The sequence below is a fragment of the Tyto alba genome, unplaced genomic scaffold (assembly GCF_018691265.1).
Source record: "Tyto alba isolate M040663 unplaced genomic scaffold, T.alba_DEE_v4.0 Super-Scaffold_2, whole genome shotgun sequence".
Taxonomy (NCBI): Eukaryota; Metazoa; Chordata; class Aves; order Strigiformes; family Tytonidae; genus Tyto; species Tyto alba.
The window spans coordinates 88,134,743-88,161,598 of record NW_024881282.1 but is presented as its reverse complement, the minus strand read 5'-3'; the positions used below and the strand labels follow the sequence as shown (position 1 = coordinate 88,161,598).

The 26,856-nt window shown below is 38.3% G+C and overlaps 1 protein-coding gene across 4 annotated transcripts in view; it reads left to right on the top strand.

Annotated features, from left to right (window-relative positions):
• CHCHD3 (coiled-coil-helix-coiled-coil-helix domain containing 3) overlaps positions 1–26,856 on the top strand; it is a 165,079-nt gene that overhangs the window by 96,056 nt on the left and 42,167 nt on the right. For 2 of the 4 annotated variants that reach the window (XM_042792628.1, XM_042792627.1), the window contains exons 5-6: positions 9,003–9,017; positions 10,247–10,330. In XM_042792628.1, coding sequence (XP_042648562.1) covers positions 9,003–9,017; positions 10,247–10,330 — 99 coding nt within the window. The remainder of the gene's footprint in view (positions 1–9,002; positions 9,018–10,246; positions 10,331–26,856) is intronic. The other 2 variants (XM_042792630.1, XM_042792629.1) reach the window with 1 other exon arrangement.

Sequence of the window (26,856 nt, the reverse complement as noted above, 5' to 3'; positions counted from 1 at the left end):
TTCTTTTAACATCAGTTCCTTACACTGTTTAGCTGTTACCAACACACAAATGAGAGGCAGTTCTGCAAGAAGACTTCTTGAAGCTTTCTGTATGGATCTGTGTAATCCCTATGTAAATTGTCATCATGATTGTGAAAGAAAAAAAAAAAAAAGCAAGGCTTATTTAGTTGTTTTGTTTTGTTTTGTTTTTTTTTTTTACTTTGTTGTTTGTGTAAATACAGCATCACAGCAGCTGACTGAAAGTCGTTGAAACTTTTTTGATTCAAATGATGTTTTTTGCAATGCATCTCAAAAAACAGAATCGTTCTCGAGAGGCACTTTGTAACATGCAGGTGATACAAAAAGGTCGTGGAGTTTCCTCCTAATCTCTTACAATTCATGCGTGACAGACTTCAGTATTTTTAGTTGTTGTCAGAATGATGAGGTTTACAGTCCTTAAAGGAATCCAGAGTCTCAGCTACCTTATAGGTATAACTGTGGATGTTTTCTGAGTTAATACAAACATCTAAAGTTTTTTGGATTTTTCTAAGCGATTGGCTTCACTGATAACTTGTGGCAATGAGTTCTGCAGTTTAATTATGCATTTAATTGGTTTCAAATTTGTTGCTTTTCAATTTCACTGTTCACTGAATATCTCCTCGGTCTTGTATTATGAGAAGGAGTAAATAAGAGAGCTTGACTCACCTTCTCTGAACATTTAATTATTTTGTATACCTCTGTCACATACCCCTCTATGCACACAAAGCACTTCTGATGCTTTTTGGTCTTTATGTATCTCCAGCTTCTTTCTTCTCTGAAGCTTTGGCTGTAGTGACCAGAGCTCTAGGAGGATCTGGGACTTTATTTACAATATGTCAAATAATGCAGTCTCAGTGGGGTGCTGTGTCTTCTCTTTCCCCTTTTCGTTATAAATCTCTTCCTGTTTTTATTTGGCTATTGTTACTCATGGGACAAGTTTTTACTGGCTTGCCTGCAGGAGTAGAAAGTCTTTCTCTGGGATTTTACAATCAGAATAAAAATACTTCACATGGCCGGTGCAGGCTTTTGCTTCCAAGTTGTATAACATTTTCCATTTGTCCTCATTGGGTCCAACCTGTCTTCAGGCTGCCTGGTCTTTGCAACTTAACGGCTTCTTGTGATGTTTTCCATGGTCTTCATGAATTAAGAGGATTTTCAGTTGCTATTGTCCCAGTGTATCCCTTTTTCTAGATGACTGAAGTCATCTCAGTTGTAAACTGTCTGAAACATGGGACGTCGACCACATAATCTTCTCTGGTTTGATCTTTTTGGTCACTTCTATCCAGTAATTTTTATTAAACCTTTGAGCATTTAATTGGATTTTTTGATTATTTGCTTTGCATTTTTCTTTGTGTAAGATATTATTGAATTATTTTTGAATTTATTTTTGAATATCCCATTAGTCAACTGTTTTATTCTTTTCTAGCACGAGAAAAATTTATAGGAAAATGTAGAACCATGTTTTTGTAACAGCGAGTCTCTGCCCTGCTATGTTAATCACTCTAAATGTTCTGTCAACAAATTTACATGACAAGGAAGTCAGAATAAGGAATAGAAATGTTAGCATCACACCTTCTCTTAAATGTATTTCCTGCCTCCCAATTAGTAATTGGCATTTATAAGTTTGGGCTTTTTTTAGTTACTCAGTCCTGAATTAGTAGCACACTCAGACATATACCATCTGAACTGGGCAGGGCTTTTAAAAATATTATGAATTATTTTAATTTGTTTTTCCAGCATGATCTTTACAAAAATAAAATGTTTGTGATGTTCTTGCATTGTCTTCTTTTTCCATCAATTTTATATATTTTTATATATTTTCTGTGCTTAGGATATTATTTATTTCTGTTAGAATAATACAAACGCCAGCAGAGCTTGAAGTATAATTATGTTAAACGCTGCACAGATGTGTAGCGAGTTCCATGCTCTGCCCTAGAGACTCTGCAATCAAATGAGAAGAGAAATAAAAGTGCAGTGAATGGAAGTTGGACACAGAAATTCAATGACACGTGTTATAGGATTATATAAGAGGAAGATGCTTACCAATAATCAATACATAAATCAATCCTGGCTCCTTTCAGAGGTACTTTACTTGAGGCAGTAATTCTCTTATGGGTTTCTTTCAGAGTAAGTTGCTAAAACTTTAAAGAAAATTCTGGAAGACCAGCATTGTAATTTGCTAATTAAAATACAAAGAGCATTAAATCTTGCTGTATCCCCCCCATGCTTCTTGCCATTTCCCCCCACTTTTCCAAGGCTTTGCTTTCTTGCTTTGCTGGATCTTAGTTTGTATTTAATAATTTAAACAGGTATAGTAACTTTTCTTATCACATAGGATTTTCACAGTCAAATACTTTAGAGATACAATGAAAAGAACTATGTAACTGTCCTATTATTTACTTGAATTGAGTTTTCAAAGTGCAGCAAAGAATGAAAAAGAAGAGCTAAAAAGCAATTACTTAGCCATTGGGTTAAATTTTGTATAGCCTTGATTTATATGGCATGCCAATTAGTTATGAATATTTTCTTTACCATGTGAATTTTTTGCGTATCTTGATGGGAGAAGGTCTTTTGTGAAAGTTGTAGCTTTCCCAAAACTGACCAAAATGATACTTCCTTGGCAATGCTGAGGTTAAATACATAAATTAGTTGTTAAGTCATAGGCACCATCTAAAAGATCAGCTTGTTTCTGAGTTACAACTTCTCTCTTAAATTATTTAATATTTGCAGTTCTTTTATTATCAGGCTGATTAGGAAAATCTCTGTTTTGGAATAATGGTAAGCAGAATGGCTGCATTATTTGAGACAGAGTCAGTGAGTTTTGATGGTTTGTGTATTACCAAACAGAAGAGTTCAATTTAACAAGATCGAATTTTCAAAAAAATACAGAAAAATCTATTGTCTGAAAGTTATTTTTAAGTAGTGCCTTCTTGAACATCCAAAAATGAAGGTGCTGCTTATATTGTATCTTTCAAATTGAGAAACACCTGATCTAGTTACAAATGATTCAGTTTTGTTTCTTAAGCAGAAATCAATAACTTGAATACCTCAGAAGGAATAAGTATACTCTTATTTTGTATTCAAAAGTGGATTTACCTACATCATCATTTTTTGCCTTTAGTGGAAATTGGTTATCAGGATAACAGATTGAGCAGCCAGTTCCAATGATGCAACTTCTGTTGGAAGGAAATGATATTAAATCATGCATAGTTTTGAACATTTGATACTGGAAGTAGGATATTTGCAGATGGAAAATAACATTGGAGAATGTGCAATCCCTGATGCTGCTAGACCTCTAATAAACAGAGGATACAGTAAGTTTTCTGTGTGATTTCAGATGAGATTGAGTTTGAAGTGGGCTTCAATGAGATATTGAGTTTTCATTGCTTATATTAGTGCAGCATCTAAAAGAATTATTTCAGTGTTTACTTTGTCTACTGAATCTTCAGTTTACAAGGCAAAGGAACTAAGTTGTAGCTTAAAAAAAAAAATAATAATATAATATCAAAGTGTTGACAAATAATGCTAGATTCCTGAATCAGGAATAAAGATTCCTAGAATGAAAGCTTAGAAGATTTAAAAATTTTCTCTATTTTGAATATTTAGGTATTAAGCAGCTGATGTACAAGTTTATTCATACGGAGTTGTTTTTGGACATCAGTGGTGAACTGGAGTGAGAACACCTTCTGGAAGGGTGGTAGTTCCTTATGTTTTCCTTTTTTTTATATGATGTGTTGTTTTAAAGTACATCAAATATTTGCTCACAGTGCTTATTAATACCTTTTCTTTATATTTCTGTTGTTTATTCCATACAGGAATTTCAAAGCACTTCTATAAAATTATTATCAGATCAATTCTGATCACAGTAAAAAAGCACACAAACACGTATGACTTACTACAATAGCGGTGTAACAACAAATATGGAAGTAAAACATAGTCCTAAATCTGTTTACTGACAGTTGTTTTTCCTGAATTTTACAGGATAATCGTTCTCTTGCTCTATTTTTATATAGAGAAACCCACTTTAGCTCATATGGAGCCGTCTGTGCTTCTTTAGGATTAGTGGAAAACTGTACGTATTTGACATATGACTGAAATGTCAAATGCTGTCAGAAACGGTTATAGACATTATTTGAATTTCTACAAATACCTGGCAGCAGTACAGATAGTCTTTAAAATGTTTGATCTTTTTGGACTGTGTTAGTTAAATGAAATGCATGTACACATATATAAAGTTTCAGTCGTGCCTTTCTTTTATTCCCGTTGACATGCATATATGTAATACAGATTTATTTAGCATCTCTTTTTTTCTTTGAACTGTAATTGTATGGAAACATGAGGCTTTTCTGCATATTGCTAATGAATATAATAGTCATGAATGTATATTTAATTTTTATTTTCAAGGAAATCAAATCTTCAGAATCTGTTGATTTCAAACTGAACAAACCAGATAGTTCACCCTGTGAGGAGCAGAGTTTGGTGAGAAGTGCAGCTTTTCTTTAATACTTGTACTGCTTATTTTGTAGTAGCCGGGTACGACTGAGTGACCTTTCTGCCCCTTCTTTCAGGGATAGGATCATAAAATAAATCAGTCTGGAAGAAACCCAGAATTCTCTCAAGTGATTAATGTCTCAGTACTTACTATTGCTGTTACTGCTTCTCCTCCGTGAACCCTGGCTCTACACACAGAGTCTGTGAGACCTGAGACCTTGCTGATGAAGAAGGCCCGGTAGAGGTGGTTGAGTTTCCATGCTTGAAGGTTTTCAAAACCCAACTGGATGCGGCCTTGAGGTATCAGGTCTGGCCTCTTAGTTGACCCTGTTTCGAGCAGGAACTACATGACCTCCTGGGGTCCCTTTGAGCACCTCATCTGTATGTGTCAACGCTCCCTAAATCATTCCCCTCCTTCAGCAGGTGTCCTGCATTTTTCTTGTTCAGATTTTTACTTCTAACACAGTAATAGAAGCTTTTCTTGTTAGGACAAGACCATCAACAAACTTTTGTCTTGATGGAGAGCAATGTTCCTCTGGATTTAAGTTGCATATTCCTGTGGCTTACATTAGAAATTGGAATCTGTAATTGTTTGACACAGTGCACGCTTGTTTTTTTTCTCCTTTGGTCTATAACTAGATTCAGTAATTGAAGCTTCATGTCCCATGTTCTATACAGACTAGATCCGAACTTGTTTGTAAATTCAATTTTTTAATTTTGTCCATTAGCCTCCTCTCAATGTAATCTTCTTTATCTGCACTACTCATTCTTTCAGGACTTCATTATTTTTAGAAAATGTACTGTAGCACATTTACTGGTAATTACAAAGGCCTGTTTTAATTACAGTTGTCAAAGACTATGTTTTATGATGCATTATTGTTGCTGCTGTTTGTAATTCATAACTATTCTCTACCTTTACAAGTGAAAATTAACATAGTTTTTTTTTTTTTAAGTCATGTGTCTGGATAATTTTTTGTGGTTAGGAATGATTTTGTGACTAGTGATGGCTTCCAAAAGAAATTGGGGGGGGGGGGGAAGGAGCATATGTTCCTAAGATTATCCATAAGTTACTCATATTGCCCATTCAGAATGGTGTGTACATACATGTTAAAATAGAAGGTTAAAATTTAAACCTGGTGCAATCCAACATATATTAAGTGTGTAAATTGAGAATAATTTTTATTGGGACACTATATGCAGTGAATGAAGATTGTAGTTTTGCTGGCCATAGTAATGTGTACAAGTTAATGAACCGTTTTCATCTGATTTTATCAACATAAAAACGTGAATGCATGGGGCTGTGCGTGATGGGTGAATGTAGTCCAGTGCAAAAGGGTTTCTGTGTAAAACAATTTAGGGGATGTTGCATGCCTAATAACTGTTTTACAACGTGACAGTCGTAGTCTGTACCTGAGTGGCGTTAGAGCTCATGAATTCACACCCTGCTTTAACCTACAGATAGGCTCAGCCGAAAAACCCCAAGTTGCGAAACAAATGGAAAATCTCCAGCAACCTAATGGTGAAAGATCATTTTTTGAGACCTGCTCTCGTGTTGAAGTGGTGCGTCACGTTCATCCTGAGCTGCCAGCAGTTCTCCTGCGAGATGGTCGTGCTTCTGGAGCTGCTGCAGGCCAGCCCTCGGCCGCCGCTTTCTTTTGCCTATTAATCCATTATCCTTCCCTTCAAAGTAAACGGGCCCGCCGGAAGGCCTGAAGAGCTTTCATGTGACCTTTCCAATGAAAAAAGCCCTCATCGCTGTAATTAGCATTTCATCTGGCAAATCCCCTTGGTCCTATCAACCCGTTGTGACAAAATGTTCTTTCAGCCCCCAGACCCAGTGCCTGCTCTCACTCGCAGCCATAAATGTGGCTTGGGAGACCTGGGCCCTTGGTTGTCCCCTTACCCCGTCCCCTGACGTTCTTGGTGGGGAGATGACGAAGTGACCCTGAAGCAGCTCGGCAAGACCTAGGCACAGCAGTTCCAGATGGCTGACGGTGGTTTATAAATCTAGTGTAAAACTGGACTTTTATTTTGAAGCAGATTATTCTTCTCTGCCAGCAAAATTCAAACCGATGCCATCTCAGCAGTGTTCTGCTGTAAACTCGGTGGATGTTAATGAATTTGGAGCTTGAAGTCTGCACCGAGGGGCAGCTGTAGACCTGGGACTGCCGAGTGCTTCAAGAGCTGATTTTGAAATCTGCCGACAGACTTCTAAACTACCTGATTATGGTTTATCCCCCGCAGCTCCGTGAAGAACAGCAATTACAGACTGCACGCACCCTGAACCTTGCTGTATCCAGCTAAATGGGTTCCTTTATTTTTTAAAGATAATTATTAAACATACGTTTTCGGTCAGCTGCTTATTTGTTCTGCTCTACCTTACAAAGGGTAAGGTAGAGCAGAACAAATGTGTATCAGTTGTATCCGCCATGAGAAGGGTCTGGCTTCATCACGGGGTTGTTCCTCAAGTGTCCCTGTGGCCATGTACGAGGTGATGCACAGGAGTTTTTTTTATAGACGTCTGTTCCTCCGGTGATGGAAATTCATACCACTAAATCCAGGTGTTACTTTTGAAAATGAAACCCAGGTTGGCCTTTAAATCTTGGTTCAACTTCTTCCGATTCTGAAGAACATGTATTTAATATTAGTGATCTATTTTTGGATTTTAATTTTGGGTAGTCTTGGGAAGATGGGCTGCCTCTCAAAGGTGACCTTCTGAAGCTGTTTTCTCAATAACACCCAAGCAAAAGCTTTGTTTATTAGAGTTACTTTGTGAAGATGCAATGAACCTGTTCCAATATCTCATTTACAACTAAAGTGCAGCATTCAGCTAATTGAATACATGGCTACTGTTAATTATTTTGTTATGGCTAATTGATATTCACTAGGATCATGTTGCTGCGGCCCCATAAATATAATATTACCTTACAGGTTTTTATTTCTGCAATGAATCCTCTTCTGTTGGCATATTTATATTGTTCCCTGTATAAATGAATAATTTCTTTATTTTTCAATTTTTTGGAAAACTTTGCTGTGTCTGCATTACGGTACAAATGCCAGGGGTGGTAACTATGTGGAAGAAAGTTTTTTTTTCTCAGTTTCTTACTGGCCTACCAAATCTACCAGCTACTTTCACAATACAGGGAACCACACCTTTGGATAAATTTATTATTTAGTTTTCTTATAATCTGATATTTCTACTTTATCAGTGATGTGAAAGCTTTGATAGAATCAGGACAATAAGCAGCGTGACTATAATTTACTTCTTGGCCCTTGTATCTTCAGTGCAGTAAAACCTGGCTATATTGATCACTAATTACCTTGGGGGGCAGGGAGCCAAACCCAAAAATCATCCCAAAAAACAAGAAACTTTCCAGGGCAAACAAACATGCAAGGGCAAAATCTTGCATTCAGTTGAATATCTGTGGAACAAATGTTATTTGCATTCCCCTGCTCATATTGTCTCTCCTGTATAAATTTAGTGATCACATACCATTAAACAAATCCATTTCTCTTTTTTGAGTGGTATTTGATCAGCAAGCAAGACACAGGTGAAAAGAATTTAAACTCAGCTGGACCCAGAGGAGAGGATGGGGTTTCATCTCCTCCATCATTAGTCTGCCCTTGACCTGTTGTGTTTTTACAGCCTGAAAATATCTGCCCTTGAGAATCATCAGTAGTGGGGCGAGTGAATTAAGTCATGATGCTCTCGCTTGGGCTTTATTATGTCTTATTGTCTTTCCAAAGTCAGTTTTGCTGCTTGGTTTCAGGTCATCAGTAGAATTGTGTGAAACACGATTGAATTCTAAGAACTGAAACTTAACCTGAGTTCTCATATGTGTTATGGAACATTAATTTTATGTTTTCTTTGTCACTGGCCTATTTAACTCCACTTGCACAGAAGGAACGTTCTTGAGCTCGCAAATATTTCAGGGATCATGAGGTGGTTTGACACAAAATATTCGTGTATAGGTAACTGTGATAATGCATTGAAGTATTGTATTAGGATATTTGAGAGAGGATGGTTTTGGGGAAGCACAACCTGCAGTGAATTTTCAGCTGTTTCTGTAATCACCAGGTTTGGAAGGTCATAGAAGGATTATCTAGAAAATGCAAAACCATGATCAATACAAAGCATGATAGTTAGGCTATAGATTATTTAGCTTTGGAAAAACCTGTGAATGAAGGATGATTTAAATGGTGGTGGACAGGACTAGCATGTGCTCCATGACGCTATATACTGAAGATGGGGTGGTTGGCAGAGTGTGAATTTTGATTCATCCAAGTAGAATTAAAATTTGGCTGTTTTCTTTTTGGATGAGCCAGGGGTATTTTTGGTGAAGTTGCATTAAAAAAAAACCAACTTCCAAGTAGTTTTCTGCGTTGTTCTAGATTAGAGATATGTCTGACGTATGCATTTTTTTTGCATCATTTCTATTCAACATTATATAATAAATTTAATTTGACTTTTTGATTTTCTTTACATGCTTCAGGATATAGAAAAACAGGTAAGTAGTTAAGTAAGGAACAACCAGACATCCAAAGTTTTTATTTTATTCTTCGACTATTTGCCAAAAAAAAAAAAAAAAAGCTAATCTTGTCAAAGAGAATTAAGTCCTCTATCTGTGCAAGTATATCACAGTATGTGGTGTAAGTTTTCTGACATGCTTCTCAGATCATCACCTGGAGATACCATCTTGACTAGTAAGAGTGCAACAATTCACCATTTTACATAATGCTGCTAAAATAGGAACTTTTTGCTGTTGGCTTTGTGGTATATCAGTACCTGGGTGAAAATACTATGTTAGTGGTAAATTACTAATGTTGAATAGGCAATTGTGGTAATGACCACTGATAGTTAATTATTATTCACTTAAGATATTTTATTATGAAAACATTATGATCTTGGAATGAATTTGCGCTGATAATTTATGTGTTAAGTCCTCCATAGCTTGTTAAAAATCACTTGTCTGGTATTTTCTCTGGAGGACTTAGAGCTTTGTATGTATTCTGTGTGCTCTTTTAATGTATTTTATAATTCCTAATAAGTCCCCTTAATATTAGATATTGGTACATACTATAGATGAAAAGCTAAAAAAAATGTCAGCTTGCTCAGTAGTGATGGAAAAAATGTCTCTTAGATCTGCTTTTGCAAATATGTGAGCATTTGGTTCTTTCCAAACATTCATGTGTTTAGAATTAAGCATGTGCTAAATGCATTCCTGAATTGGGGTTTTAAAGAAAAAACAACTACTTCAAAAAAATTCTTTTTACCACTGCCTAGAAAAAGGTGGATGCAAGTATAGCTTTTCTCATGTCAAAGTGTCCACTTAGTTAACAAATCAAGTTAAATATTCAGGCTTTGCATATTTTTTTTTTTTTTGTAGCTTGAGCAAGTTACCCTGAGTTCAGAAGTGATCTGCAAAGTTAATGTAAACAAAAAAAAATATCTCAGCATGGTATGCTTGGTTCTGTCTTCTTGACATTTCCAGATACATTTGGACAAATTATGGCACAGCTGTTGACGAGGGAAGGAAAAAGCCCAGTACAATAGACAATCTCTTTACATTTTCAGTGCAGCAATCATCATCTTATTAATGTACTGTTTGGCAAAAACTAATAGACTGCGGTTCTCAACCACTGTATATTCCTTGCTGGTACAATTTATAGTAGATGTTTTGTTTTGCAAGTGAGTCTCTTTCTTGATCCAGTTTTATCTTTCTATTTCTTTTTTTAGGCCAAGCAGCTGGAAGAGAAAGACAGAGAACTGAAGAAGCATGATGCCTACTACAAAGAGCAGCTGGCTCGACTGGAAGAAAGGGTAAGCCGCCTTTCCCTTTTAATGAAGAGTTTTCTGTTGGTTTCTACTACTGACTTTCTGGATACGTTTTACTGTTAAACAAGATGGTTTTTCTAAGGAGATGAAGATTAAAACTGTGTCCGGAGGGTTTTTTTTGGTATTAACTGCTACTGTTTCTGGCTTAATATTGACAAGATAGAGGCTTTAATGTGGAGAATATTGTTTTCTTTACTCAGTTCTCACATTTGCAATGAGATTTCATCTGTCACAGTAATTACATACAGAGAAATAATCTGAACGAGGTTACTTTTATACCAGCACTGATGAAGAGCCTGTGTAAGTGAATGAGTATCACCAAGTAGTCTTAAAATTGCATGTGAAATGTGCAGGTATGTACTGAATTTTTGCTTTCGTCGTGGTTCACAGTTGCTTTCGCTCAGTGGAGTTGGTGGTTCCTCCAAAAGCCACCAGTACATGGAGAGTTTAATATTAATTGCACGTTGTTTATGCCATGTTGAAAAAGCACTTATGTGTCTTTTTTTTCACAGTAGACTTGAAACTAAAACTGTACAGAACAGTTTGGTAAGCTCTGTGACATGCTTACAATGTTTTAACATATTGCTGTTAACATTCTTTTTCTTTATAGGGTATTATTTCATAGGGTGTTAATTTCAAATAATTACTGCTGTCATAATTTTCTAGATCCCAAGTTGGTTGTAACCTTCAGTCTGAATACATTTGCCTCCTTCCCCCTTCTACCTTCTTCCTGAGCCTACCTATTGTTGATTAATTTGGATTTTTTCTTTGTTAGTATTGAAAATGGTATTAACAAGTAACATATTCATTTATGCAGCTTAGCAGGATAGAAGAAAACCCCTTGTTTTTATAGATCAGGAGGAAGAGCATGTTGCATGAATTATCAGTGTGTATAATTGGTCTTAATGAATATTTTAAATAGAGGGCATATCAGATACTGTCTCAGTGTTTTGTCCTGCCTTTTTGAAGATGCCATTAATGAAGTCATGTTCTTAGCAATGAAAAATAGTTTGAAAGGATGAGGGTAAATTAGTTTAATGATTGTAAAACTGCATTATTTAAACAGTTAAAAAATAAGATCCTTCACAAAAAATCCCCACAGAATACTTTTCTTATTCTCAAATAACCAGCTGATGTTAGAGGAAAAAAGTGTCTGCCATATCTCACCCAAGCTGTCTTTTTATGGAGTGGTTGTACCTCTGCTCTTAGTTATCAGCATTCCATTTTATCGTTAAGGTGCAAGTAATGCTGGAATAATTCATGGCAAGGGATGTGTGATAAACCATGATTCTTTGTTTGAAAGCGTTTGCTTTACCTTTTTAAGGTGCTATGCAGCAAATAAGATTTTATTCTTGGTTATTTTTAATGTTAAGGTAGGCCACTGATACAGTGCTTTCACTCTGCTCCTGTTAAATGACTTCCCATGTGGAATTACAGTTTAATAGGCATGTGAATGTATCATTCTTGTGTGCAAATGAGATGATGAACTATAAATAACTGTATTTGAGTACTACTGAAGTGTTGTCCACCAAGTGATGTGACATAGGTGATCTCTGCCATCTCTTGCTTTCTCTTCTTGCACTTGGAAGTCTCAAGGACTACAGCAGGCAGTTCCGAAATTACTGTCTTATGCCAGGGGTGATGTTTGCTCTGTCTTCAGAGTGGAGCTCTCGTGGTACTAGGTCTTGTCTTTTCATTCTGACTTTTTATTTGTCAGCTAAGGAGCCTTTGCTTTGCCAAGTTGCCATCCAGGTTGTTTTCAAAGTACATGTGCATATCTCTTCTACACAAAAAAAGAGTTGTTCGAACTCTCAGAGGAGGTGAACTCTGTGCTCCAAATCTGGCTTTGAACTTTTTGAGAGATGTGGAGATTACAGAATGAAGACCTGCTAAAGCAGAGAGGTCATCTCTTCTGCAATCCCAGCTTCACAGAGGCTGGTGCCTGCAGACTTTAAGGTCATTTGTGAGATTCTGTGTTGGTGATTTTTGAGCACTGGGATGGAAATAGAGCTTTAAGAAAAAAGGAAGGTCTTGCAAAGGCTTAATGTTCTGGAAATTACAGAGCACAATAATAGGCTGCTTATTTGTTCCTAAACTTATCCTGATTTGAGTGAAAGGGACACAAAGTCAGAGTATGGGTTGTTCAGCAGAGAAAAGATCAGAATGGGAGGTAAGGTGGGAGCGGGGTAAGTGGAGCTCAGAGAAGTAATGTCAGTATGAAGAAATGTGCAATATGAGTCTGTCACCTGTGACAAAGAATGCTAATTACATTCTCAGATCATTCTTACATCAAATAAGCACACTTTAAAAATACTTCAGTTATGCGTATGTGGTATTTCAGTCTGTTGCATCATTGAGTGTCAGAGCTCATCTGTATGATTAATTGGCTTTTTGATTACTTAGCTTTTTCAATTAGAAGCTTCATATTTGTGTTCTTCAATGCTGCTGAAAAAACAATGCAGACATTGATAATAAAGGGAGATGACAACAGAACAGATTAGTGTCAGCAGAGTGTCCTCCTTATGGAGAAAATTATTATACATATTCAGTGCCAGATGAAGTCTGTCAATTATAAAATATTTCAGCGACTGAGTGAAGATGCTCAACCTTTTCAGGGGATTAATACAGGACAAAATAACTGTGCACCAGTGACAGCTGTGATACTAAAACATAAACAATTCTATTCTCCAGGGCACTATCTGTTCATAAATTTGGTTTATGTGCTAAAAACCTTTTGATACTTCCCAAAAACCCAGCGATTCCCCTAACAGCTGCCAGTGTTTCTAGGTCAAAGATAGCACATAAGCTATGAGTTATTACATGCTCCACAGCAGCAAAGCAAAATGAGATAGTTTAACAAAGGAGTTAAAGAATAACCTTCTCATACTGTATATCTGACTAAGATGTAAAGCTGTTATTTAAGAGTTCTCACACTAAGCTTTGAGAAAAAAATTTGCAGTGTTTTTCATTGTCTGCTTACAGGCTAATGGTGCTTCTTGACTACAGGAAAAAAAAAAACAGAGATTACAGTATTCAAATCATTGACATGTGTACCCTACATTGTCTTAATTATTTACTACAATAAAGTGGCATTAGTGGTATTTTAAACCACCTAATTTTTTAATTTTAAAATAGCAGAGCAAGAAAAAGGGAAACTAACAGGCAGATTGAGCAGCTTGTTACCTGGAAGAGCAAAGCTATGGCCTCGCTCTCTAACGCTGGCTCCTGTGTGTATCCACACACACAGCTGCCCACTTCTGTCCTGTTGTGTTCATCATGGTTCTGTTCGGCTCCTCCACGTCCATCATCCTTCCACTGTGCCACTGGTTTCAATGTCAGTGCCAAGCCCCAGTGGCTATAGGCTTCATCACCATCTTTGCATCTCTAAAGTCGCTGTGCTGTGTAGGTTCCAGTCAACATCAACAGTTGCATTCATCTACAGAGCGGCTGACACCCTGTCATTCCTTCACCCAGTTGCTTTTGCTTTAGAATATTTTTGCTATGAAGGAAACAAGACTAGATAGAGCCTCTCTTGCTTCTGCTTATAGCTTTGGCATCGCACAAACGCTTGCACCGAGGTGTGTCTGCATGCTTCTGTCGCTTTGAGAATGATGCAACTCTCCCTAGTTCAAATTTTCGGCAGCAAATCCAACTATTTTCCTGTTACACTGCTTCATAATACTATTATGCATCATTATGAGAATCATGCCCCTAGCCACAGAAGCAGAAGGAAATTAATTTTAATACACTGCTGTATGACACAACTACTTAGTTTATCAGTGTGAATGAGGAAGATACGTATCCCCATATTAATCAGGATATTTCTCACTTGAGCTAAGTTTCCGTGCTTGTGAGTTTCCTAGAAATACTTTCAGTAAGTATTGAGTAGTATGCATGTGAATATGCATACATTGTAAGGTAATAAAATTATTCTGTTAGCATTTGGAGGTTTTAGCGTTATGTTGGATGCGCTACAGATTTAGCAGTCAAGAAGTTACTGCCCTGATAGTTCTTCCTTGCTGATTCTATAATTTCTGTGCATGTCCTTGCTGACTTTAGTGGCCTTTGTGCAGGGAGACTCCTGCACCATACAGGCCTTACTGCCAGATCAGAGCCTGAGAACATAGACATAAGTTCTGGAAATGTGATCCTCTTATCTGCATCCATATTTTCATGACTTAAATTTTGAGGAAGGATTTGCAAATCACAGGTTCGGCACTTAATTTGGGGATTCTACTTACCATGTAGGCTGTCAAGGAGCATTAACCTTAAGGTAAGATGAGCACACAGAGCACAAATCTGTGAGCTGATGGCACATACTATACCAGGTGTTAAATAGTATTATCCATCCTGCTTGCTACAGTAAATAGGATTTCGCTATTATGATGTGTCAGGATTTTCAGAGAAATCAAATTTACTAGACACTAAACTGCCGTCCTCACTGCTGAGCAGCTTTATTCTGGGATCTTGCGTTCATACTAATCCTGTTGGTAGGAAATGCTTATACCAATTGTGTGGGGAAATTATAATTTAATGATCTCTTCCTTTTTTCTATTCAAGGCTTACAATGGACCAACATGCTTTGCAGTGATGGCCCCAGCGCTCAGACAGGGAGATGATATACAGTTCAGATTCACAGCCAAGTATTGGCTTTTTGTAGGTGTTTATCATGAACATAAGTGCTAAGATGCAAACAATGCGAGTTGCGCATTTGTTCAGATGCTTCAGAGTCTTGTTTACCTTTACAGATCTCAACAACTAAATAATCAAATCTGTTTGCTGTGTTATTTGTAAACTGTAGTTTGCAAGATGTAGATAACAGAGGGAGACTATTATAAAGCAGTATAATAACTACAAATATTTTTATTCCCTCAAATGTATTTTAGCAGTTTGAAGATTTTTGTTTCTGTTTGTTTTAAGTGATCAGTCTATTTACTTTCTTTGATCTTGTGTGACTATCAGCAGGAATTTCGTAACTAGAGGATGATTCTCCTCTCACCTCTTGTCTTCAGAAGTTTGTATTTTCTAGAGCAAACATGTTTACTCTCCACACATTTGTACTGCGTTCTTTCATGTCTTTCAAAATCAAATAGTAGTGATGTAGGTACAGTGTTTTAAGACTTGAGGCTGGATCCAGCAAAGCAGGAAATACTTTTGGCTGGTGATACTGTGTACTGAGCACTTAGGGGAGATGCAGGGAAAGCTCAGCAGACCTTTTATTGTTGTTCTCATGAAGAAATGGAGTTAGCTCTAGCACAGATCTGACAGGCTTGCTAAGCTGTATTTGTTGATTAAGTGCAACGTGCACTTTCTTTGTTGGACATATGTAATACTGGTTGGTTTTTCCAGATTGTCCATTGCAATACAAAATACTACTTAAACAGATTTCTGCTCTAAACCTAATGTATAGCAACAGAAATAATCAATGTGTTCTACATTTGCTTTATATTTTGCATCTTTCTTAACCATGGATGAGTAAAGCAACCTTTTGGTAGCAGCTTTAATGTATACTGCCAACATCTTTTTTGAGAACATGCTCTGTAAAGGAATCTCCTAATTTGCCCAACTTTCAGAGTTTCTCCAGTTTGCCTCTATGGAGATGCTTCATCATCATAGAACCATAGAATCCCAGGTTGGAAGGGACCTGAAGGATCATCTGGTCCAACCTTTCTTGGCAAAAACACAGCCCAGACAAGATGGCCCAGCACCCTGTCCAGCTGAATCTTTAAAGTGTCCAATGTTGGTGAATCCACCTCTTCCCTGAGGAGATTATTCCAATGGCTGATGGTTCTCAATTTGAAAAATTTTCCTCTTCTGTCCAGTTGGCATCTCCCCAGGAGTAACTTGTACCCATGACCCCTCATCTTTTCCATGTGAGTCCTTGTTAAAAGGGAGTCTCCATCTTCTCTGTAGCCACCCTGTAAATACGGGAACATGGTGACAAGGTCTCCCCTAAGCCTCTTCTTCTCAAGGCTGAACAAACCCAACTGTCTCAGCCTTTCCTCACAGGACAGGCTGCCCAATCCCTTGATCATCTTCGTGGCCCTTCTCTGGGCCCTCCCCAGCCTGTCCCCAGCTTTTTTGTACAGCGGGGACCAAAACTGAACACGGTATTCCAGGTGTGGCCTGACAAGCGCTGCGTAGTGGGATAATGACTTCGTTATCTCTGGTGATGCCCTTGTTGATGCAGCCCAGCACCCTGTTGATTTTCTTTGCCGCTGCAGCCCACTGTTCACCCAGATCGAGCTCGTTGTCCCCAGGACCCCCAGGTCCCTTTCCACAGGGCTGCTCCCCAGCCGGGTAGATCCCAGCCTGTGCTGCGCTCCTGGATGATGTTTTCCCAGGTGCAAGACTTTACACTTGTCCTTGCTGAACTTCATAAGGTTCTCGTTAGCCCACTCTTCCAGCCTAGCCACGTCTTCCTGCGGGGTGGCTCTCCCTTCCAAAGTGTCTGCTTCCCCACTCAGTTTGGTATCATCAGCAAACTTCATCAGGGTGTACCTGATGCCATCATCTAGATCACTTATGAAGATTCATTTATGAAATAACAGTCCTCTGTCTGGAGAGGTGAATTTGGTAAATGTGGTACAGCTAAAAAATGCTTGGTCTTTTTCCTTCTTCTGCTATTTAAACTGATGTTTCCAGTAATGTCCAGCAATGTCTGTGTTGTCTTTTGACCTAACCAAACTCCTGCACTTGAGAAAAGACTTGCTGAATGGCAGTTTGTAGACCTTCCTTCTATTTGAATTCCAAGTGAGCATGCCTGTGTTGCGTAAGAATCACAGGGTGGTTTGGGTTGAAAGGGACCTTAAAGATCACCCAGTTCCAACCCCCCTGCCCCGGGCAGGGCCCCCTTCCCCCAGCCCAGGGGGCTCCCAGCCCCGTCCAACCTGGCCTTGAACCCTTCCAGGGAGGGGGCAGCCACAGCTGCTCTGGGCACCCTGGGCCAGCGCCTCACCGCCCGCACAGGGAAGACTTTCTTCTGTAATTATTACTTAATAATTTTGAATTTTAGCCAGTCATTATAACAGTAGTCTCCAAATATCCATGGTTTGAAAAGAAACCAGTTCCATCATTCCTACCCCTCTTCTATTTTTATGAGGTGTTAGTGTTTTTTCTTGTTTCTATCTGGATGGATGGCTATCCATTTCTCTCTCTCCCTCCCCATATCAAATATATATATATGTGTGTGTGTGTGTGTGCATATGTATGTATAAGTACACATATATATACACATACACACACACCCCCCATATATCAGTACATTAACTCTATTTCCAGACACTTTTCAGATAGAAGCAATAAAATATGTTATGGCTTCCATTTGACAAATTCTACTGTATATCATATCATTGTTAATGAATTGTTATTTCTGTGAAGTTATTGCTGTCTTTTCTTTTTTAAATGGATATTCAGCTGCAACAGCAGGTTCTTGCAGTTTTCCCCAAATCAGTGCAGCAAGAGACCTGAGTATAAAATCCAGATATATTAATTTCTCATTTTGTACTTGGGCCAGGAGACTTTTCTCTGTCTGAGCTCATAGGCTGCACCAATGAGATAAAAGTAGGAGTTCATCAGAGTTTCTCAGTGCTTTGTATTTCCGTACTGCTCATGAAAACCACCCTTTTTAGTACTGACCAGAGCGTAATGTTTTTGTCAGTTTAGCATAATAAAGCTGTCAACCCAACCTGTGATCTTACTTCATGTTGCCAATATTAGAAAATTTCTCTCTTCAAATTTCATTATATTTTGGGGATAGAGCTTTTGTTGAATGATGCTTGCCTGGCAGGTTGAGATTAGGAAACTTGCTACCAATTACAATATCTGAAACCTCAACCTGATTGACGAAGACAGACTGAGCTGTAGCCCTCTGACTGGAGTGTTGCATTAATGCAATACCTCCGTATCTTCCTGAGCCACAATCATTATTCTGAACAATTGTGTTTAAGCCTTGATGTTTTTTCTGTTCATTATCTTTTATTTACCATTTATGAATAAGTAGCTGTTTGTTATTAAATACACACCTCACCTGTATATTTTTTCTTTTCCCTAAGACCACCAAATATGCATGGTGTTTTCTTCTGAGACATTTTCCCAATAAAAATGCCTGTTTCAGTCTCATCTTTTACTATCACATACGCAATCAATAGCAATGCTGAAACGGTGCTTAATAACAAAATAAGGAGTTGTTTCACGCTGAAAAGTAGGTATTGGTGTTTCTCTAAACGTTTATAGATGATTTTTCCATTCTGTATGTGTGTCTTTATATAAATGGAGAACAAAAAAAGTGCGATAACTAATATTCTTGTTTTGTTTTTTTTTTTCCCCTGTGCAGTAAAATGCTTGATAACTTTTAACATGTAACCACTAGTTTCATATAGGTTGTTTGTAGCCCTTTTTTTATTTATCCAGTATGTGCAAAACCATGGTTTTGGATGGCTTTTCATTTTTGGTAGTTTTACTTTGGGGCAAAAGATGAATAATTCTTGTTTCTGTTTTGTAAGAATTTGCAGAAGACCTAGGGATAATGATGTACTGGATGCAAACTAATAACTTAGAGTCCTGCAGCAGGGACGTGTTTGTGATATTTCAAGAAATTTCAAATATGCTGTGCTTTTTGTAATGCAGTTATGTTGATTTTTTTCCTTTATTTTATCTCCATTACTATTTCTCTAACCCATATCTTTCTGACAACTTTCTTTTCCTGAGTAGGTTCTGGTTTACTACATTTTTCTTGCACCACTGGCTAGAACTAACTGATATTTTCCCTCCACTCTTCCTGCTGTATTTCATTACGGTGTTTGGCCTAAATTGCTGTTTTAAACTCATCCTGAAGGCTCCTTCTTTGCCTAGAGGATGCCCTAGTGTAATTTCATACAGAATTTCGGCACCTACATTTCTTCATGTATGGGGGAAGGCACTTTCTTGAGGTGTGGTCGCACTGTCTGCATTATGCAGGGGTATGCTCGGAGAGGTGGGATAGACTTTGATTGGAAATGAGGATCCTCAAAACCTCTAAAATGCAAACTCTTAGAGATTTTGGTAGTTAATACGGCATTTACTGACCCAAGAAACAGAGAAATAATATTTTTCAGGAATTGGCTATTTATATAGTGCTTTGTGTTTATCCACCTGTCATGTAGCTTTGTAAAGATGATTTCTTTCAAAAAAACATTTCTGTTCCTGCAGCTTTTAAGTCCTCACTGCTTGAATTGTTGTAGTTTTTTTTCTTAACTTTTCCTCAGTTATACAATTATCAGCACTCTGGATCTGTGTTTACTGACCTCCTACTGTACTTTAAGAATAGGAATTTATTTATGGTCCCATGATAACTGGTCATCACTAATCATTATTTTTCTCTGAGAGTGTTTCACTTTGTGTTAAAGTCACCTGAATCTTGGTGCTTGTGAAGTCTGATGACATACATGTTCTTCCTACGAATAAAAAATACAGATGAGGATAAACTGTGGTGGGAGTGGGAACATGTGAGGCAATACTGAGAAAAAAAGAAAAGCAGTATGTCAGGCAGCTCCTTCACTCTCCCTCTTCTTTATTCCCATATCCAAAATCATGTTGTCAGGAGAGCTGGATAACGCCTTTCCTCTGCCATTGCTTGCCTTGTCTGATGGAAGTCTGATGGAAGGACTGGAAATCACGGCGAGCAGGACCTGTCTGTGTGTGCGGCGTGGGAGCACACACGTGTCTCCCGTGGGATGGCTGTCCTGCAAAAGCACACGCCAGATCCTAATTAGGCTAAGCAGGTTGTTCATCCAGCATTGCTCCCTTTTATGAATACAAATTAGGGGGTACATACAGTTAAACATAAACATGTCAGTATTGCCTAAGTCACCCTTAGTGATTGTGTCTGCTTCTGTTTTCATTTAGAGTTTCAGCTGCGCTTTTCCCCTTCCCCTTCTTGAGGAGCAAGGCAAACTACCATGAGAGACAATTTTTCTAATAGGCAAAATGGAACAAACCAAAGAAATTTGTTATTTGAATGTTAAAAGGCAGTGTTTATCTCATTTCATAGGATACGGCAAAATGTTTTAACATATGGGTAGTTAATGAATAGCAGCTTTCATTTCACCCAGGTCTGTTCCCTCCTCCCACCCTCTTTCCCTTACAGGAGTTGAAGTTTGGGAACAAATACTGTACTAAGTTAACACTATACTGAAACAACACTCAGTATGATAGTTTGCTTGGATTTCTTTGTCAAGGTAAAATATTTAGAAAATACTGCAACTCTAGACTGAATCACCTGAGAATTAAAATACTGAATTTTTAGGATACCTTCTAGAGATTTTACTGGCTATATGATGTTTGAAACAATTCCGCAGGAATAATCCTGCGGTCTCTTGCATATTCCTGGGAAAATGATAGAAAAATTTACCCTTAAACATATTTATCTTTTTAATACATTCATACTTTTTTTAATTGCTCAGTGATTTTACTTTTGGGTAATCTTAGCGTTGGATATAAAAAACTGGAATGCAGACCAGTCCCCGTTTTGACTTTTCTGTTCTCTGTTCTTTGTGCAAATGTATTTAAAACCAAGAAGTCCCGAATTTAAGTATACTTTCCATTTAAACTTTCACCTTTAAACATTATGTGCATTAAAACATTCTCTGAGCGGCCTTTACAATTCTCTTTACAATGATGGCACCAGGTTGGGCAGGCGTGCTGATCTGCTTGAGGGCAGCCAGGCTCTACGGAGGGATCTGGACAGGCCGGGTCGAGGGGCCAAGGCCAGTTGTGTGAGGTTCAATGAGGCTCAGTGCCGGGTCCTGCACTTGGGGCACAACAACCCCACGCAGCGCTACAGGCTCGGGGCAGAGCGGCTGGAAAGCTGCCCGGTGGAGAAGGGCCTGGGGGTGTTGGTGGACAGGCGGCTGAATGTGAGCCGGCAGTGTGCCCAGGTGGCCAAGAAGGCCAGTGGCATCCCGGCTGGTGTCAGCACTAGTGTGGCCAGCAGGACCAGGGGAGGGACCGTCCCCCTGTACTCGGCACTGGGGAGGCCGCAGCTCCAATACGGGGTTCAGGTTTGGGCCCCTCACTACCAGAAGGACATTGAGGTGCTGGAGCGTGTCCAGAGGAGGCAACGGAGCTGGGGAAGGGTCTGGAGCACAAGTCTTGTGAGGAGCGGCTGAGGGAAGTGGGGGGGTTCAGCCTGGAGAGAAGGAGGCTGAGGGGAGCCCTGATGGCTCTGTACAGCTACCTGAGAGGAGGTTGGAGCGAGGGGGGCGTTGGTCTCTTCTCCCAGGGAACAAGCGATAGGACGAGAGGAAACGGCCTCAAGTTGCACCAGGGGAGCCTTAGATTGAATATTAGGAACAATTTCTTCCCCAAAAGGGTTGGCAAGCACTGGAACAGGCTGCCCAGGGAAGGGTTGAGTCACCGTTCCTGGAAAGACATGTAGATGTGGCACTTAGAGACATGGTGTAGTGGTGGACTTGGCAGCGTTAAGCCAAGTTAAAGGTTGGACTCGATGATCTTATAGGTCTTTTCCAACCTAAATGATTCGATGAAAACAGTCCCTTCTCTGTCTAAGCTCTACTTAGTAATTTTTCTCATTATAAAGCAATAATGATTATGTGAAATGTTGCCATGCTTTTTTTTTTTGTAAATAGTCTTGTAAACCTGAAGGCTGAAATAGCCTTCCCAAGATCATACCGGCTTAATTTTCACTGCTGTCAGTCTGAGTGATATTTTAATTTTTTCTGCCCCTAAAAATACTTCAGTCCCGTAACCAATAGATAAATGAGAGAATCCCCAGAAAATGCTGCAGAATGTTTCTATTTACCAGCACAATAAATGCAGAAGCTAATAAATGTCCTGTTACATCAGGAGGAGGCGTATAATGAGTAAATGATGGGGAAAGGAATTTGCGAAATAAATGATCAATCCAATCTAAGTCGACAAACAATTTCTTAATAACTCGGCCTTTGATGGGAGAGAGGGCTCTGTTCAGCCCGGAGAAGCTGCTGAAACGCAGCATTAGAGACGGGCCATGGACGTCTGGCAGCTGATGGATTTTGTGAGCCTGTTTTAGGTTTGCTGAACAACAGGTTGCGATTCAGACACAGCCTTTTTCATGTGAGGTTTTGATGGTTCAGCATTTGTGTATGTGTGCATACAGGGAAAAGGGGCATCGGATTTCATCCTTGTTTCTGTAGGGTAAGCACGGAAATGCTGGGTTTTGGGAAAGCTTTGTGTAAAGGATGTGGTGCACGCCGTGCTTGAGGAAATCACTTCTCTGTATCGTGTCCTGGCATAGAATATACCTTGTATAGCTATATTGTCTTTCTTATTTTATTGTGCTCTTCATGTGCAAGAGAGCAAGGCGTGCCCAGGAGCAGTTGTGTCTAGTGGCAATATTCGGAGCATCAGGGAGAATCTGGTCACAGTAGGAGTTGAAGCAAAATCTTAGGTTGCAACCGCATTTTAAGCCCACTGCAGAGAGGGGAAGAGAGGTGTACCGGATTTTTTGTCTCATTATTTGTGGCACAGATCTCAGCTTTGGCCACGCTTTGCCCCAGGAGGAGTTAAAGGTTTAGTAAAGTGGGATTTTTTCTCTATTGAGAATTCAGTACAGAAATGCAAAATTCTGTATTTTTCTACATTCTGTGAAACTCCTCAGAAACTAAAATACTAGCTATAAAGGTGGAAGAAGGAACTCAAATTCAAGATGACCAGGAGAAAGAAAACTGGGGCAAATAGGAGAGGAGAAAGAACATCAGAATAATGGACTTCGTGAGAACTTCTTTTCAGCCAAGTTTTGCTTTGAAGAAAGCAAAACCAATTTGTGTTGGGCATTACCCAGATTTCTTTAAAATCCCTGACTCCCCCTTCCTTAACAAAAGGGATGGACTAGATGGCATTGAGTTTCCGTATTTGTGAGATCCTTCCTGGGAAAATAATGTGTCATTTTTACACTAATACTTCCAAGGTGAGAGTTTCTTCTCTCTTGTATTCCATTTTAACTGTTTTTCAGCCTGTTTATGGGTTCTGTGTCTGATAACCTGTTCAGAATGAAATAGGTCTGGCTCAGCTGCGGAGGCTTGGTGTTGCTCTTGTAGTTTTTAATTGGGATATCGACACAGCTTAGCAAAAGTGGTAGTGAACCATCAGTAGCTGGGAGAGGGGACAGAAATGATAATGCCAGGCTGGTGGCGTGTTCAGCTCTCTTTGAGCGTGTCAGAGAGAATTGAAAGTTCCCCCCATCTTATGCCTTTCTAACTGAAAAGCATTATACCTGAAAGCTGAGACTTTTCAATATGTTTCTATTCACATGTATATTTCTATGCCTCAAAAGGCCTTTCCTTTTGAAATATGGGAAGATAATCATGTGTTTGAAATGAGTAGATACTCTCCTGCCACTTTTGAAATCTTTATTTTTTCCCCCTGTCAGAAAGTTTAACTATTTGCATTACAGTGAGCCATAATCACATAGGAATATGTATTTATGCACACTAAGACACAAAAACATAGCTGCAGTAATTAGGAAGCAAATTCAAATGAACCATAGCAGAGGAGTTCAAACATATGTCTAATTCTCAGAAAAGAAATATAATTTTTGAAAATGTCTTACCTTAATAACATTTCAGTGTTTTCCATATCTGGTACCACTTTAATCCAGTTAAAGTTTTTTTTTCCTGCAACAAAATGTATTGCTTGTTTGCCTATATACTTATCAAATATAAAGCCCAAAGAAGATATTCCTTGTTCCCAATAGGTTGTGACAATAATACAGAATATTTTTTCAGTGTTTGATACCATATGTATTTTTAAAAGCATTGCAGATAATTGTTGCTGCTTGCCAGCTCAAATGACTGTTAGTGCCAAGCTTGTTACTGATTTCAGTAGTTAATCCTCATGAGCCTACAGTTTTCAAAAGCAGAAGTATAGTAGTGCTTGGCAGTGGTTAACATGACATAAAATATAATTACTGCTTTCTACAGGTATAAATAATTGCATGTTGACCCATGTTACAGAAAGTGCCTCTATTTTTTTAATAAATTACAATCTTGCCTTTGAATAATGTTTGAACAGAAATTCTGTTCAATAATCCTATTTCTGTTTCATACCTTGGAAAATTCACCATTTTTCATTGCCTTTGTTCCTCCAAGCAAGGGAAGAACAATGTAATCATCAAAATATCATACTGAAAGTGAATTCTCTGATAAATTCTACAGAAGAAGAAATCACACAATTTATTGTCTAGAGAAGTAAGCGAGTTACACTATGCAATCTTTTGTATTAATCATTTTATTCAGCAAAATGTGTAGAAATGTGAAGGCATGATTTTGAGTTACTGTTTACTCATTTCTTCCTTAACTTGTCTAACAGGCTTTTAAAGTGCGCATCATAATTCCATCTTTGAGCAGATTTCATTTTTTTAAGATAGTAAATTGTTATTTTTCCTACCAAGTGGTTACAGTGTTGCACATGTATTTCTGTTTAGTGCATTGAAACAGCAAAATGCAAGTTATGAAAGTATGTATTAAAGACTGTTCTAGATTGTAGTGAATGATCTCTCATGCATTATTTTTCAGCAAACCCTACTTTGTGGGATTTACAGTAGAGTTAGGTGCTGGATGTGTACATGGCTTTTGTGATTACAGCAGTAATATGGAGATTTTTACTCTTTTTCTTATCCCCACCTCCCACTGCGGTTCAGTTGTGCAAGTTTTGTATTCAGCAAGTAGCGCTGGAACTGAACACAACATGCCAAAACAATCTTTTTTAGAAGCTGTGTATTGTTCAGTAAAGCATAAGGAGAAAAGAAAAGGTGTTTTGGCAGAAGAGAAGCACTGCAGTCTGAAATCCAGACCCCTTTTTTGTGGGGGTGCCATTCCTACCCTGCGTGTCAGATGCTCAGGAGCTCGGTCTGTCCTCACCCAAGGCATCTGGATGTAAATTCCTGTAGTTGAGGCTGTTCAGTTTGGGATGTTTGTAGGAAAAACTGTTGATACATTTGCTGTCCTGTCCCCTTCGATACCTGTGAATAGATACACTATTTTTTTGGCTCAGCGCTGCCAAATAATGTATTGCCAGCCTGACACACCCCTTGAAATGAATACAGACCATTCATTGAACATTTTAAATAGCTTTCATGATCTTCCTTCCTCCTTAAGAATTTACTGCTGCTACCATCACTTAATTTTTTTAAACTTTCTTTAATTATATGTTTAAAGTAACGTGCAGAATGCTGAAGACTTGAGAATCTCTTGTGGCTGAGCAGGCAATTGTATTTCAGTAGGCTTTCAACTGAGCAGAACAAAATATGGCTGTGTATAGGTAAGATGAATTATTGGATAACAGGGGAGGTTGGACTTCCTTTCTTAGAAAACAAGGAGAAGTTTGTTTTTTTTCTTTTAAAATGCTTTTTCAAAAGCAGAAAATGACCCTTTTAAAAATGCTTTTTCAAAAGCAGAAAATGACCCTTTTAAAAATGCTTTTTCAAAAGCAGAAAATGACCCTTTTAAATTCAAAAAACTTCAATTATTATTTTTTTTCTTTGAATTGTTGCCATGATCTGACAAGAGATGATTTCAGATACTTGTAAAATTGAAAGAACTTCATAAGAACCTGAGAAATCCTTATAAGACCTGTGCTTTTATATTGGAAAACCAAGTGTAAAATGCTACGTGTGTTTGTAGCATACAATGTGTGGAATATTTTTAAGTGGTAATTTTATCAGCGGTTAACAGAACAAGGATTTACTGACAGTTTGAGGGGACATATGATGTCTTTTTATTTGACTAGTTGATGTAATTAAAACAAGTTTTCAGACACATGAACCTATTCTCATGGGGCTCTGAGTGTACTGGCAGTATTATACTTCTCTTCTTATCCAGGCTTTAAGAAATAGTATGAAAGTGGAGATGGAGTAAATAGGAAGCTTCAGCATGCAGGTACCATAAATACAATCCCCGGTGGCATGATTCATAGGACGCAGATTTAATACAAATGAGGAATCATCCTTGGAGGTGTTCAGGACTCTACTGGACGAGTTTCTGAGCAGCTTGGTCTAGCTGAACCTGATTTGAGCGGGGGGCTTGGAATAGGTGACCTCTGAAGGTTCTTCCTAAATTATTCTATAAATTGGCACTATAAAATGAAGCTTGTTTGATTCAGAGGATTTAGCTTACCACTTGTTAAATCTGGAGAATGAATAAATAATTACAGTAATACATGCAGCAATTGCAAAGAGCCACTGTAGTATTCAGAAAGCTTACAATGATTTAGATCCTACAAGGTATTTTCAAATCTTATAATAGCAAAATGGGTGTTTTTCCCAAAGTGGTTTTAAGACAGCTGACCAAATCAAAGGTATGGGAGCTTTTGTTGAGTAGCTTTGGTACTGTGGAGGGAAAAGGAGGGTAAAAAATGTTGACTGTATGAAGTGCATTCTGAATGCTCCCATATATATAGATAAAATATGATATGTAGAATAAAATACAAAAATCAAAACTTGCAAGTACTTAGATATATTTGTCAGGCAACTGTGT